Source organism: Pelobates fuscus, chromosome 2, assembly GCF_036172605.1.
Source record: "Pelobates fuscus isolate aPelFus1 chromosome 2, aPelFus1.pri, whole genome shotgun sequence".
NCBI classification, from domain to species: Eukaryota; Metazoa; Chordata; class Amphibia; order Anura; family Pelobatidae; genus Pelobates; species Pelobates fuscus.
In genome coordinates, this window is record NC_086318.1 from 181,008,992 (window position 1) to 181,025,404 (window position 16,413).

Sequence of the window (16,413 nt, forward strand, 5' to 3'; positions counted from 1 at the left end):
GTGACTGATATCGGTGTGTGCCGCAACTTTGATCCCTGAATAACCCTGCAACGCAATTGACTAGGTACATTCTAACTGCACTCAAAGTGAATTACAGTTTGGCTATATTGACCTTAAATTTGTAATGCAGTTTGAATCCTCACTCTAGTGAATAACTCTTATCGGGAAAGTGGAACCATTTGGAAACTACCAAGGAAAATAAAAAGAAAAGTGTTTGAAGAATCAGCTCAACCAATCAAGCCTTTAGTAACAGAGCTGGAGGAGGAGCATCTAGATATATGAATGTCCTCAATTATTATTATTATTTATATAGCGCCATCAGATTCCGTAGCGCTGTACAATGGGATATTACAAACACACCATCAAGTAATGGAAGGAAGATCAGCAAGGTAAAAGAAGATCATGATCGCCATTTCAGAGATATTTCTTTAAACAATTAAGATTTCTTTAACAGTTAACTCTCTGTTAAGAGCAATAATTAATATATGGTTTGCCACTATGCAGTACAAGGACATACATCTTAGTGGGTGTTATATTCCTTCACTCAAGATGAACAAAAAAATGAAAAGATTGCAATAAAGTCATCAGAATGTAAGATTTTATTTAGGGAACTGACAATTTTTTGGGGGCATTAGCTTTAGGCTGAGGGTATAGGGATAATTAGAGCAGTGAGAGTGGCTAAGGATAGTGGGGGTGGCAGTTGATAGTGGGGAGTGACAGAAGTTGAGGGTGAATGGCTGAGGATAGTGGGATTAGTGGAGTGATGGCATAGTATGCTGGGTTAGTGGTTGAGGGTAGTGAAGGTGGGTGAGGGAACAGTAGGGGCAGTGGTCGAGGACTGAGGATAGTTATGGTGGCTTAAAATACAGATAAAACACAATAGTAGTATTTTTCAGCAGTATTTCACTCTCCTCTATGCTAATTAACATTTAAACAAAAATTGGAAACTTTCTATCCCATGCTAGAATCCTTCAACAAGATATATCACAACCAGGCAGGGAGGTGGTTAAGTGTTTATGCAGTAGAATTTAAGTTTCGTTTCATTATAACTTCCTTGTTCTGACTGTATATGGGGAGGGATTTCTGCTGACTGAAATGCTATAAATGTATCTTTCAGGTTTTAGGGCAAATCAGGCACGAAATGGCAGAAGGGAATTCTGGAAGAGGAATGAAGGGCAGTTCATCTAGTACTGACCCAGAGAAACCTTTGACAGGAAAAAAAAGTACAACCAGGTCAGACAAGCAAAGCAGAGAAAATAATGAGTGCATTAGCAGGGAAGAAGGAGACGACAAGCCTCAGGATGTCCATTTAAACCGGGGCAAACCAGTAAATGGAAGGAGACAACTCAGTACTAAAGCAGAATCGGGTGACAAGAAGCAAGGGAAACATAAAAAGGAAGACACTAAAGCGTCATCTGAAACTAGGGCAGTGGGAACAATACCACTGACACACCGCAGAAAGAAGACCACCAAGGAGTCTACTGATTCTCCTAAATTTGAAGATAGTGGGGCAAAACCATTCATCACTCAAAGAAAGAGTAGCAAGGTATCTACAGACATGGCATCACAACCCCAAACAAATCCGAGAAAGAGCCCAGAGACACCCAGTCCATCTCGTGAAAGTCGTAGAAGACTAAAAGATGTAGTGGAGAAACTGAAACTAAAAATGGATGAAATTTCAGCTGCAGCTCAGATAGTGAATAATACTATAGATAACATTCTCAAGTCTGCCTGTTTGAAAGAACATCCTATATTTAAGAATATTTCACAAATGAATACTGGAAGCTACTATGAAGGGCTTAAGGTGAGAGAACAAAATCTTGTTGATACATAGTTTTTTGTTTTTTTAATTACAATTATTTTTATATGTAACTCTTACTTTTTGTAGGCTGATAAAGTGATTTATCTGCCCCTCTTCCTACTAGACAAAAACCTCCTAACCCTATGGACCCTGGCTATTTTCATAAACCCTCTGATCCTAACATCAGAATTGGATCATCCTCTTTAATGGTGCTGCAGTGGCACTGTGCTCTGTTGAACACAACACAATTGATTTGAACTGTTTATTGGGTTTGCCTGCAGCTATTTGTGGGGTCTTTTTTGTCTGTGATGTATTTTTATCCCATAAATGTCAGTACAACAGAAGTTTGTAGGATACCTCATTTATCCCCAAAGAGAAGTACCATACTGAGGCTGCTATCAGTACACACATTTAGTTTAATGAACTAAACAATGTGCAGCTACACAGTCACACACATGCAAGGTCCATGGTTTGACTCTTTCTCCATGGACTAGATAAAGCTCAGCTCACAATTTTAATCTGGCATGCAGGCCTGGCATGGAGACTTTGGACAAAACTGCTTTGTATTCCTAGAACTACAGTATCCCTTTAAGAAATGAGGGAGATTTTATCATAGATAAAGAGATATGTTCAGTTAAAACCATGGGAGAGATTGAAGGGGTAATTGGTTAAAAAGGCATGTCGTGTGGGAATTGAGGTATTTCATGTGAAGAGAGGTTGGTAGACTTGATTGGTGTTTAGAAAACCAGGTAATTTGTAATATCTATATATCTATAAATGTAGCGATTACCCTGGGGAGGGTGGGGTGTGGAGTAGAGTGGGTGGGAATTAATTTTCCAAAATTTGATGCCACTGCATAAGGCTTTAGCTGCAAGACTTGCCAGCTGTGAACTTATGTGTTAACTTGTCTGGGACACAGGCTCAGCAAAAGGCTTATAATGGTTTTTGTGGTTTTTTTCTCCATGAGATGTTCTATGCTCTATTAAATGTATAAAAAAATGAGAAAATTACATTATAATCCAATTCAGACAAGGCAAAACTAGGGCCAAAATTGCAAGTGCGAAGTAGAAATAGTAACATGGTTTAATTTCTCCTCTTCTCCGTCTCCTTTTTTTATGCCAACATCAACGTGTAAAGAACAACTTCTAACAATGACTGGCAGAGAGCTAAGATGGAGGCACCCAGTTGTAGGATAAATTGGCTATTTTATTTTTCACTCATCACAAATACATATTTGTTAAATATATAGATCAGTAAGAATAATATAAAAAATCCTGGAAGTTAACATTTCCACTTTATGAACAAGTAAAATGATTCATTGGCAATACTCTTTTGTAAATTTTGCAACGCTTTTTTCAGTTATCAAAAAGAAATGGTCCTTCTTCAAGCAGTGGGCCTATGTGGAGTGTGGTTGATTTATCCACTTTAAACGCATGCCTAGAAGGGATGAAATAGGGGGCTTCCTCTTTCACAACAGGGTTTTTAGGGAAGTCTATAACTGTATAATTCTTTTTAAAAATGATACAGGTTAGTGTAATAAAAGGATAGGAAGTATATTTTTCACATAAAATGTCCAAATAATATGTATGGATGAGAACTATAAAAATACATAAAATATTAGAAAATTCGAAAATGTATAAAATCAGAACATAAATAACATAATAAAGTTTTATGTTACATGAAAATCTTCCCTAAGAGCAAAGCAAACAATATACTCACAAAAACATTTCCCATACAAATATAAAATCTGAAATGAAAAGCCCTTGTATGGTGCTTAGTATATTTAGTATACTTCATGTTTGCTTATATTAAGTACTCACAAAATACTGTAAATGCCAAATGGAGCAACGGAAGCAATTAATGAAGTGAAATAGTAGTCACACACACAAAGTGTGAAGGTTTGTTTATAAGAGATGGTATTCATTTATCTGATGTCGGTTTAGATATTTGTAGTAATGATTTACAGTGCATGATCGATAATGCCATGGTCTGGTTGGGTGGGCTGCAGCATTAGTTGCTTTTTATTGTTGTATTTTATTGTACTTTTTGTACTCATTGGACTTTTTTGGTTAGGCATTGAATAAGCTGATTTTGACGTTATTGGCACAAGTTCCAATTCACTGAATGCTAGAATAGATGATTTATGTTGAGTGAGAACCCTCTGATGCCATTACCTTGAGGATATTTGTTGCATATGAACGAACTGAGTGGGAACTTTATTTAACAAGAACTTCTTTCAAGTACCTTGATGTTATGCAGCCACTACAATAAGAGAATCATATTGTCATTTCTGTATACTTTTGCCGAAATTTATAACAGATTTTATAAAAAATATTCATCACTTCCCCATGATAACACACATGTGCTTAGCAAGGGGTTAATTCAGACCGACACATAATAACAGCAAGTAATACATAACATAGTAAGGCACAGAAACATAATAATGAAACACAGACTCAGATGTGTCCTGAAAAGGCCACAGTCTTTTATTTAGTTTACAAATTATACAAACGTAACTCATTTACTTTAAAACATGTAATTTGTAACCAAACATCTCCGTCTTTAAACCCCCAGAGATTTAACACATAACTCACCAGAAAAACCACCAACTATGGTAATTTCAGCAACGCTTGGGGTCCTCACATAGTGTAAGGACATCCAGCGACGCTGTAGCACACTTTTCGTGTGCTATAATCACGGAAGTGCCCTCTAGGGGCTGTCTAGTAGACAGCCACTAGAGGAGAAGTTAACCCTGCAAGGTAAATATTGCAGTTTATGAAAACTGCAATAATTACACTTGCAGGGTTAAGGGTAGTGGGAGTTGGCACCCAGACCACTCCAATGGGCAGAAGTGGTCTGGGTGCCTGGAGTGTCCCGCTTATTAGCTGCCCTATCTGCTGGTTTGGATAGCATTTTAAATAAGGGAGCAGCTTTTGTACTTTCACTGGGGTCCATGATCTTAGAAATCTGTTCCCTGGCAGTAGCACCTTGCCTCTTAAAGCACCCAAAGGACGGATGATCCCCGTACAATTAATGCATTCATGTCTGAGCCTGCAAGAATTCGGCCATTTGCACTGTGATTCATTAAAAGACCAACAAACACCTTTTGGGCGTATTTGCAACCCACTCGCTTGAGTCTGCGGTCTATATTGATTCTGAGAAATCCTGCTTGGTTTGCTTAATGCTTACCCAAGAACCAACATCCTTTATACCTCATTTCAAATTCTTATGCACTGATAATTTCTGACTAACTATTTCATCATAATTGAACCAAGCCAACCTACCGTAATTTTTGAAAGCCTCTAATATAGCATCTAGATCAGGGGTAGTCAACCTGGTTCCTACCACCCACTAGTGGGCGGTTTGGGATTTCAGGTGAGCGGTGGTGGGTTCTGCAGAAAACGTGGGCCAAAGCTGACAGGGGAGATCCTTTAATCTCCCCAGCCGGCTCATGCAGAGCCATCCTTGCTGTAAGCCCTCTCGGGCTGGTGAGGAGATCAAAGAACTCCCTAATCGGCCCGCTGGCACTTGGTTCCAGCAGAGGGAGAGAAGGGCATGGGAGGCTCTGTGTTCCTCCCGCGAGCAGACTGGTCAAAACATTGTCGTGCGTTACCATGGCAACACAACGATACAGTGCTGTGCTCACAGGAGGACAGGAGAATCAGCCTGCAGCCAGAGTAGCTGCAGGCTAAAGCGAACATGCCACCACTGGACCACCAGGGCTTGCAGCATTATATATACCCCCCTGGTAAAAGGTAAGATGAAGGGAGGGGGAGAAATTAAGAAGCCCCCTCACACACACACACACTGCACCTCTCACCCACACACAGTACTACTTACACAAACAGCACCACCCGTTACACACTGCCCCCCCACACACACAAACACAACACCCTTCACAAACACACACGCAGCACCTCACAGACACACATAGAAAAACAAATAGATACATTTAAGTACGTATTTTTGTAAAAATCTTTTACCATCAACAAAGATACAAAAGTGGGCGGTAGGTATTAAAAGGTTGACTACCCCTGGTCTAGATGATGAAAAAGACCGCTAGCTTTATCTGCATGACATTCACAATAAACACTAGCAAAAATACAAAACGCCTGAAGCCAATTATTAAAGGAACGGCCATTCAGTGGCTGATGATACTAAGATATGTAACAGGGTTGATGTTCCAGGAGGGATAAGCCAAATGGCAAATGATTTAGGTGAACTAGAAAAATGGTCAGAGTTGTGGTAACTGACATTTAATGTGGATAAGTGAAATATAATGCATCTTGGGCGTAAAAACCCAAGGACAGAATACAGAATATTTGATAGAGTCCTAACCTCAACATCTGAGGAAAGGGATTTAGGGGTGATTATTTCTGATGACTTAAAGGTAGGCAGACAATGTAATAGAGCAGCAGGAAATGCTAGCAGAATGCTTGGTTGTATAGGGAGAGGTATTAGCAGTAGAAAGAGGGAAGTGCTCATGCCATTGTACAGAACACTGGTGAGACCTCACTTGGAGTATTGTACGCAGTACTGGAGACCGTATCTTCAGAAGGATATTGATACGTTAGAGAGAGTTCAGAGAAGGGCTACTAAACTGGTTCATGGATTGCAGGATAAAACTTACAAGGAAATGTTAAAGGAACTTAACATGTATAGCTTGGAGGAAAGACGAGACAGGGGGGATATGATAGAAACATTTAAATACATAAAGGGAATCAACACAGTAAAGGAGGAGACTATATTTAAAAGAAGAAAAACTACCACAACAAGATGACATAGTCTTAAATTAGAGGGGCAAAGGTTTAAAAATAATATCCGGAAGTATTACTTTACTGAGAGGGTAGTGGATGCATGGAATAGCCTTCCAGCTGAAGTGGTAGAGGTTAACACAGTAAAGGATGTTAAGCATACACCAGCTAATTTCCGTTGCTGTTGAAATTATACAATAGTAGTTCCTGAAATAGCACAATACTTATACAGTTCTTTAAAGTTCCTTCTTTCTTATATAGACCATACAAATAGCTTCTAGTTTAAAGCATATAGCGTTACAAATTCAGATTCACTCTGTTGTTTTAACAGTAAAGTATGTCAGATAGATCCAGTACACACCATAGAGAGCTGAATTTATGGAACATCCATTGAGATGGCAGCTAAAATTAATTAATTAATTAATTGCTTTCCCAACTTCTGATTTATACCATAAAACGTTAGAAATTTAGATACATTAACAATAAAATGCATCACATAAGTTCGATTCTAAACATGAAGGGCAGAGGTTTTAGGATGTTCTATGAAGTGGCAGCTAATATCACTGAATGTAATTGCTTACCCTCTCACAATCTCCTCACAAAATATTCAAAGCTTAATTTTGGAGTAAATATCCCCACAGACAAAGTGTATCTCTGTGCAGCAATAATGAGAAATGTCCCAATACAGCATGTGACAGATCCATCTGTACAGACTAAGATTGCTAGTTCGTCTGTTTGCCTTTATTTCGTTTGATTTCCTGTCCGTATGCCCCTGTTCGTGTGTTTCTCTAAATACCGATTGAAACTACCGAACGGACGGCCACCCAGGAGAGGAGTGTGCTGCTGGTTAACCTCTTGGCCCCAATTAGAACGTTGTGGTTAACCGCAGACACCTCTCCATTCCATCCATATGGGTGGTCGTCGTTCGTATGCTGACCACGAGGCGGCCATTTTGGAACACGAGAAGGATCATCGGTGTTCGGCGAGTATTCTATGGAACTAAAAGCGGACACTTTATCTACCGAACACCGCTGAAACTACCGCCCGCCTTCTATTTTGTCGAGGCATACGAACACCGTCCCGTTCGGGAGTTTGAACCGTACGCATGGACTTCGCCCAGATAGCCGTCCCATGGAGTCAATCGTATACCGAAAGACTTGTGAGAGACACTCCATGGCGATTGAACTGTGTACATTGGATCTGAGCGCTATTCGGTAGAAATGTGCACTCAGATCCAGGCTATCTGGGGATACGTTACACGAAACACATACATTCGGTATTTTCACATTTATGTATTTTAATGTATTTTTATTACTGTATTCAAAATGGCGATTTGCCTCTATCCCTGGAGATAACTAGGTTTCTTCCCAATTATCTCCAGGATAGAGAGGCGGGATTTATGTGTGTAATGGGGAGGGCTTACACCTAAGCCACTGGGATTGGCTACTGTCCAGTAAGTATCCCAGTCTTCCATCTGGTCCCCTAGGGGAGTGTCCACGAGGTGGGAGACCTGCATAAATACCGGGCAGGTAGCCTCCAGTAAACAGAATCCTGTCTTACCCTCAAGACGGAGCTTGGTCTCGTTTGTGGGGGGAATTATTACTTGGAAAGCGCATTTCGTTTATTTTAGCCATGAAAGGAGTTCGGCTGATTTTATGGTCGGGAGTTACCGCGTTCCCTTATACTCCGTTCGGGAGTTTGGCGGTCGGCCGTGCAGAACCTGCATTTCTGGAAAAGGGGATTATTGACTAAACGGCGGCTTCATCTAATTTGGTGGTGAGTGTCGTAACAATTGGTGGCAAGCGACGGGATGAGTCCCACCGCCCAGAAGGTCAGCTACACATCCCAGTTTGGAAATGCAGTATGAGGAATTAAGGCGTGCTACCCTTAAAGATATATTGGAACGTCGAGGACGGTCAGAAAGCAATCTAAAGAAAAGAGAGATTATCGCTTTGCTACTAGAAATGGATGCAGCACAAGGAATGGAGAGAGCTAATGTGCCCGGCATACTGGATTTACCACCCGAGGAAATACAATTCAACCGGGCAGTCCACATAAGGCTGGCACACTTTGGCCCCAACCCTGCAGCAGATATTGTGGAGCGTGTGCAAGCAGCAGTGGCAGCACATCAGGCGCTCCAGGGAAGAGGAGCTGCAGCAGCAGAGGTACCCAATAATAATATTGGAAGGAAAAAATTACCCTTTGCTGCATTTAAGAATTTTGTGGAAGCAGAGGGAGAGATTGACGGGTTCGTGGCTGACTTTGAAAGGCAGTGTGCCCTACACCAGGTATCCGCAGAGGAATGGGTCACTATCCTCTCTGGGAAGTTATCCGGCCGGGCCAGCGAAGCGTTTCAGGCCATCCCAGAGGAGGAAATCACAAGCTACCGTGCAGTAAAAGATGCCCTTTTGGCCAGGTACGCAGTGACCCCAGAGGCGTACCGGCGGCGATTCCGGGAAACAAGCAAACAAACTGGCGACTCCTACATGGAGTGGGCATGCAGAGTACACCGCACAGCAGCCCACTGGATGGTGGGGTGCCAGGCGGTAACTGGGGAAGAGGTGCTGCAAGTGTTTCTGCTGGAGCACTGCTTTGATCGGTTACCTGCAGGAGTTAGAGAGTGGGTCAGGGACCGCAAACCCTCTACCTTACCCGAAGCTGCCTGTCTGGCAGACGAATATACAGACGCATGAAAGTTGGACCATACAGCAACCAAAGCCCCTACCAGAGTGGAGTACAAACCAGCAGCACCTCCAACCACTACTGTTTATCACCCCCCAGCGCAAAGCACCCCTACGATACCACCAGCTAACAATTATATTCAGCCATCTCAATTCAACGCCCGGGATTACTCTCAGCCCATCAGGTGTTTTGGGTGCAAACAATCGGGGCACAAGAGACCTGAGTGCCCACTGAACAACGCTAACCAGGCACAGTTGTGGAGAAGACCAGCCGGCGGGAATCAGCATCCACCCTAGTCTGCTGCTCACTGTATTGAGCAGGAGGAATTTTGGGGCATACTACACGAGGCCGACCCGGTACAAGCAGCACATCAGGACAACCGTCAGCAACACCGACAGACCGTTAAGCTGAATGGCAGAGCGGTAACCAGACTGAGAGACACCGGAGCCACTATGACTCTGCTCCAAAAGAACCTGGTTTCGGAACATCAACATACCGGAGATACTGTAGCAGTGACGGTAGCAGGAGGCGCCGTGTTCTGTCTACATGTTGCCCGGGTTCATTTGGATTGGGGAGTGGGCGCTAGACATGTGGATGTGGGGGTCATGAAAGACTTGCCTGCCGATGTTCTCCTTGGGAACGATTTGGCCCCTTTGGTTTCTGCCTATGCCCCGATGGGCCCTGCTGACGTTAATCCAGTGACTACCCGTGCTCAGACCCGTGCTACTGGAACTGGCTCGCCTGCTGCTGAGACCCAGGTTAGACCCGCTTCCCCGACTGGTACCCTAGATCAGACCCCTGTTAGCTGGGATTCCCCAGAGGAGTTTGGGAGGGAAACCCGGGCAGACCTGACTCTCCAGAAGTACAGGGATAGAGCAGATACTGGAGAAGAAGGAGTAGATGGGGAACGGTATGAGTGGGTGGGGGACAGGCTGTACAGGATCCCTAAGCCTTCCCAGAAAAGTGTTGCCCCTCCGCCGAATCGACAGCTGGTGGTGCCTGCGAAATACCGGCAGGAGATTCTGCGGATAGGGCATGATGTTCCATTAGCTGGACATCTAGGGTCCCGTCGCACAGCCTATAGGATCACTCAGAATTTCTTTTGGCCAAATTTTAATCAGGCTGTGCGGGTATACTGTAGTACGTGTGACACATGTCAACGGGTAGGAAAGCGGGGGGACCACCCAAAAGCTAGGCTTATGTCTATGCTTATTATTGGGGAACCCTTTGCCCGCATAGCCGTTGACATTGTGGGTCCACTGGCCAGGGCTAGTCCCTCCGGTAAGAAATATATTCTTACTGTGGTGGACTATGCCACTCGCTATCCAGAGGCAGTAGCGCTGTCTAACATAGAGGCAGAGACGGTTGCTGATGCTCTGGTTAGGATTTTTACTAGGGTCGGGTTCCCTAAGGAGATCCTCTCTGACCAGGGAACCCAATTTACCGCTGTGCTCACCCAGCAACTGTGGAAAGTGTGCGGCATTAAACCGCTGCTTAGCTCACCTTATCATCCGCAGACTAACGGTCTCTGCGAGCAATTTAATGGCACCCTCAAGCAAATGCTGAGGACCTTTACAGACACTTGCAGAGACTGGGAGAGGTTCCTGCCTCATCTGTTATTTTCCTACAGAGAGGTGCCCCAGGAATCTACTGGGTTCTCCCCCTTTGAGTTGCTTTATGGGAGAAGGGTCCGCAGACCCCTTGATCTCATTAGAGGCCACTGGGAGGGGGAGACAGAGCAGGAGGGAACCCCCATAGTACCGTATGTCCTGGAACTCCGGGACCACATGGAGAAACTGTCTCTGATGGTAAGAGAGAATCTCCAGGCGGCCCAGGGGAGGCAGAAGAGGTGGTACGATCGGGGTGACAGCGGGTCTTCCAGGTTGGGCAGAAGGTTTTAGTGCTCAAACCTGTGAAGGCCAACAAGATGCAAGCATCTTGGCAGGGCCAGTATAAGGTGTTAGCTCAGGTGTGTGATACTACCTACCTTATAGCCAGCTGTGCAGATGAAAGGATCCAGCGATCCTTCCATGTGAACATGCTGAAGGAGTATCAGGAGAGACCGGAGGATGTCGCTGCAGTGTGTGCCCCGGCTGCAGACGACCCAGAGAACTTACCCCTGCCTGGCTTATTAGAGAGGGATCCCCAGACTGACCTTACTAGCCTTGTACAGCTAGGGGACAGGTTGAGCCCCACAGAGAAGGGACAGGCAAAACAACTTATGTGGGAGAAGCAGGCGACGTTCTCTCAAGAACCCGGCTACACTAACCTAGCTGTACATAAGGTAGAGACCCCTGGACAGAACCCCCTGCGACAGCCCCCTTACCGCATCCCTGAAGCAGTCCGAGAAGGAATGCGGAAGGAGATACAGTAGATGACCCAGCTTGGGGTCATCGAACACTCCGATAGCCCTTGGGCTTCGCCTGCAGTCCTGGTGCATAAGAAAGATGGGACCACCCGGTTCTGTGTGGACTACAGGCGACCCAATGAGCGGACCACCACTGACGCCTACCCGATGCCTCGGGTAGACGAATTATTAGATCGTATTGCTAGGGGACGCTATCTGACCACCATAGACCTGTGTAAGGGCTACTGGCAGATTCCCCTGGCCGAGGATGCTATCCCCAAGTCGGCCTTCGTCACCCCATTTGGCCTGTACCAATTTAAGGTCATGCCATTTGGCATGACCTTAAATTGGTACAGGCCAAATGGGGTGTATGGTGGATAGACTCCTCGATGGTTTCCAGGAATTTGCTCTACAGTGGGTCCTGAGAGGAACACCTGGTGCACGTAGGGGTAGTACTGGATAAAATTTGGACTGCTGGCCTGACATTGAAGCCAGAGAAGTGCCATCTAGGCATGGCTGAAGTGCAATACCTGGGTCACCGAGTGGGGTGTGGGAGCCAGAGACCGGAGCCAGCCAAGATAGAGGCAGTAGCTAACTGTCCCACATCTATCACTAAGACCCAGGTGTTAGCCTTCCTGGTGACGGCAGGGTACTACCGACGTTTTGTTCCCGATTACAGCACTATCGCTAAGCCCCTGACTGACCTGACTAAAAAGAATCTCCCTAAGCAGGTCCTGTGGTCTCCAGCTTGTGAAGCTGCGTTTCAAGCACTAAAGCAGGCTCTTGTGAATGCTCCTGTCCTGGCTGCCCCAGTCCCTAACAAACGTTTTCTTGTCCATACAGATGCTTCCATACATACAGATGTATGGACTGGGGGCTGTGCTGAGCCAAGTCGGGGAGGATGGAGGAGAGCACCCTATCGCATATCTCAGCAGAAAGCTGTTACCCCGGGAAGTGAGTTATGCGGCAGTGGAGAAGGAGTGCTTGGCCCTGGTCTGGGCATTGAAAAAGTTGAGCCCCTATTTGTATGGACAGGAATTTTCCCTTGTGACGGACCACAATCCCCTTGTCTGGCTTAACCGGGTCTCAGGAGACAATGGTAGACTGCTACGGTGGAGTTTAGCGCTACAACCTTATAACTTCACCATCAGCTACCGACCCGGTAAGCAGAACGGGAATGCTGATGGATTGTCCCGGCAAACAGACATCCCTGCCACCTCCTAGTCCGGTCATCCCCAAGTTGACCCACCAAAGGGTTAAGCCGGGTCTGCCAGAGTGTCCCACAAGGAGGGAGCCTTGTGACAGATCCATCTGTACAGACTAAGATTGCTGGTTCGTCTGTTTGCCTTTATTTTGTTTGGTTTCCTGTCCGTATGCCCCTGTTCGTGTGTTTCTCTAAATACCGATTGAAACTACCGAACGGACGGCCACCCAGGAGAGGAGTGTGCTGCTGGTTAACCTCTTGGCCCCAATTAGAACGTTGTGGTTAACCGCAGACACCTCCACATTCCATCCGTATGGGTGGTCGTCGTTTGGAACACGAGAAGGATCAGCGGTGTTCAGTGAGTATTCTATACTCCGTTCCCTTATACTCCGTTCGGGAGTTTGGCGGTCGACCGTGCAGAACCTGCATTTCTGGAAAAGGGGATTATTGACTAAACGGCGGCTTCATCTAATTTGGCGGTGAGTGTCGTAACACAACATATCCCTTTTCCTTGCCCCTTATCTCTTCAATATCACTATATCACTTCATTATATTATTCTGTTTTTCCTGTTGCTGACCCGGTTTCATATTATGACTATTCTGTTTCAATCTTTTTTTTTTATTGAGTTTTATAACAATATAAATATACGGTACAACAACCGAGAAAGGTATTACAAAAAAAATCCTTTCCCGGGTAAAACACACACAGGTATGGCAAATTACATCATATATATGTAAAAGATACATCTTCCAGTGCGTAAAAATTTAATATGCAATATCGAAGTATAGGAGAATCACACTCCAACAAAAACCAATACCCACAAGAATAGGACATACAATACAAACAAAACTGGTCCAAGATATTATAGGAATATGGCAGGTCAAAAATTCCATAGTAAATACAACTAGTATCAAATATATGGTCAAAGAACCCATGAGGTATTATCCAATACTGGGTTTAATCTGAATCTAGGTAGGTCATAATACGTTTTTCCATTAAGCTCACCTCATTAAAACCCTCAGATCTTGTCAATAAGGTTGGAATATAGTGTCAAAATATTAACGTTTAAATAATCATTCATGAGGATCAACCCTTTTTCCATCTCAAATTAGTATAGTAATTGAGCTTTAACTTGGTCTCTAGTAGGAATCTCAGTACTTTTCCAAAATCTAGCAATTAATATTTTAGTTGCCATTAGACATTGTATAATCACAATATCGAGATTATCTTTTATTTCTGAACCCATAAGATGAAGTAGGGCAATTTCCGCTTTATGCTCCAGGCATATACCTCCAATCCTATATATAAGATTAAATTAAATACTCCAAAGAGGCTTAATTCTGGGACAAGCCCACCAAATATGGAGCATAGAATCGTCTGGATGAAAACACCGCCAGCAATTTGATGGGTTTGTATTGGATATTTTTGCAAGTCTAGTCGGTACCAGATACCATCTATACAGGATTTTGTAAAGGTCTCTAGAAAGACAGTGAATGGCTTTTTTAGTCATCATAAAGGATTTACACCAATTGTTAAATGGAATAGATATTGCTAAATCATCTTCCCATTTAGTTAAAGCTTTGGGAATATCTGGGGTCCCCTTAAGTTTTATCACTTCTATTGCAAGAGAGAACACCTTTTTTACCATAAAACCAGAGATTTTCCTAAATAGTTTACCCAAACGGCCATCTAACGTTAGTATATTATCTTTAAGATAGCTCTAGATACGAAGGTAGTTAAATATTTCTCTAGAAGGTAAATCCAACAATTTTTTAAGAACTTCAAAGCTTTTCAATTGTTGTTCACTATCAAGATATTTTATCTTATAGTTAAAAATTTTATACCAGCTTACCAAGTTAATCTCTAACATATAGTGTTCTAAAGACCTTAAACTAAGGTTCTCATAAAGTTTTTTTTATTAATATTCAGCTTTTTCTTTATAGTATTCCATTCATTTAATGTTTGTGATAAAGACAAGGGAGACTGGAATGTAATCTCGCCCATTTGCTTATTCTGGCTTGCCTCTCTCAATAGGAGAAGCTCAAGATTATCTAGTCCAATTCTAGCTGACTCAATTTTGTACCAAGCTTGGTTTTTGGAATCACTTAATTGTAAATTACTAGCATGGACCAGCATATTGGCCTGATATATTTGAGTAATTAAGGGGCAGCCCAATCCCCCCTGTTGGGCCTTCCTTGATAGAGTATATGTATTGATTCTTGGTCTCTTCCCTCTCCAGATATAGGATGTAATACTACTTTGTAGCACATTTAACCAGTGGCAAGAGATCGAGAGAGGGAGCATACCAAATAGGTAAGCCCATTTAGGGATTATATAGGCTTTAATGGTATTAATCCTTCCCCACCAGGAAATTTTATGAACTCTCCATTCTTTTAGTAATACGTTGGTCTTTTTTAACAATTTCAATAAATTAATTTCCATGGTCCACCTTATATCTGCAGAGATAATCACCCCCAAATATGTGAACTATTTTTGTATATTAATGGACATAGCTGTTGTTTTATTCATATTCAGGCTGTAATTATCAAATTCTTGCATTAAGTGTGGAAGAGAAACGTGTGGGTCAGTAATAGAAATAAGGATATCATCTGCATACAAACATATCTTCCATTCCCAGTCCTTTGATCCTCACATTTTGTCTGATGTTATTGGCCAGAGGTTCTATTGATAAAACATATAATAGGGGTGAGAGAGGACACCCCTGCCTTGTTCCATTATTAATACTGAACCATTCTGAGCATAAATCACAGGCTACTATGCGGGCTGTAGGATTCAAATATATGGCTCCTACTGCACCCATAAACCACCCTTCAAAGCCAAACTGCCCCATACGACCCTATCGAAGGCTTTTTCTGCATCCACCGACAGAGTCAGGAGGGGGGTTCCCTCAGTCTGAGCCTACTCCAGTAGATCTAGGACCCTACGCCGGTTATGAGAGGAGTGCCTACCCAGCATAAAGTCTATCTGGTCCCGATGAATGAGTGATGGCAAGGCTATTTTCAATCGTTCCGCTAAACTTGCGGCGTAAAGTTTAACATCGACATTGACCAAAGAAATAGGACGATAATAACTCACTTCATAGGGGATTTCACCTTGCTTCAAAATCAGAGTAATATGTGCCCTTAATAGATCTAGGGAGGCAGACCCTCTGGTCGCCATTTCTGTAAAGGTCTCAGTTAACAGCGGGAGTAATTGTTTTTTAAAAACCTTTAAAGAACAGGTCCATATACCCATCCGGACCAGGAGCTTTACTATTTACAAGCTTATCAATTGCTAAATCGACTTCATTCTGATATATACTTCTGTTAAGCCTTTCCTTCTGGTCATGAGATATTTTTGATAAATTAGATTTTCTCAAGTAATTCTCCAACATGCCTAGGTCAGGAGATTTATTTAAGTTATATAATTTTGCATAAAAAGATCTGAATTTGCTGGCAATTTCATCTGTCTTATAGATATAATTAATTCCATCTCCTGGTTTGGAGATCTTTTGATCAGTCTTTTTCTTTAATTTATTTGTTAACAATGAGTCAAAACGATTGTTCTTGTAATAGTATTTAATATTGAACTTATTTAGATTACGTTCTATCCTGTTCTTAATCT

General features: G+C 43.0%; 1 protein-coding gene across 1 annotated transcript in view; it reads left to right on the forward strand.

The window, feature by feature from the left end:
• The first annotated feature begins 1,086 nt into the window (after positions 1-1,086).
• The window catches only part of LOC134586244 (cyclic GMP-AMP synthase-like), a 50,963-nt gene continuing 35,636 nt past the window's right edge, over positions 1,087-16,413 (forward strand). Inside the window, exon 1 of the mRNA XM_063441737.1 lies at positions 1,087-1,804. Within this exon, the coding sequence (XP_063297807.1) occupies positions 1,142-1,804 (663 nt within the window). The 5' untranslated portion in view covers positions 1,087-1,141. The remainder of the gene's footprint in view (positions 1,805-16,413) is intronic.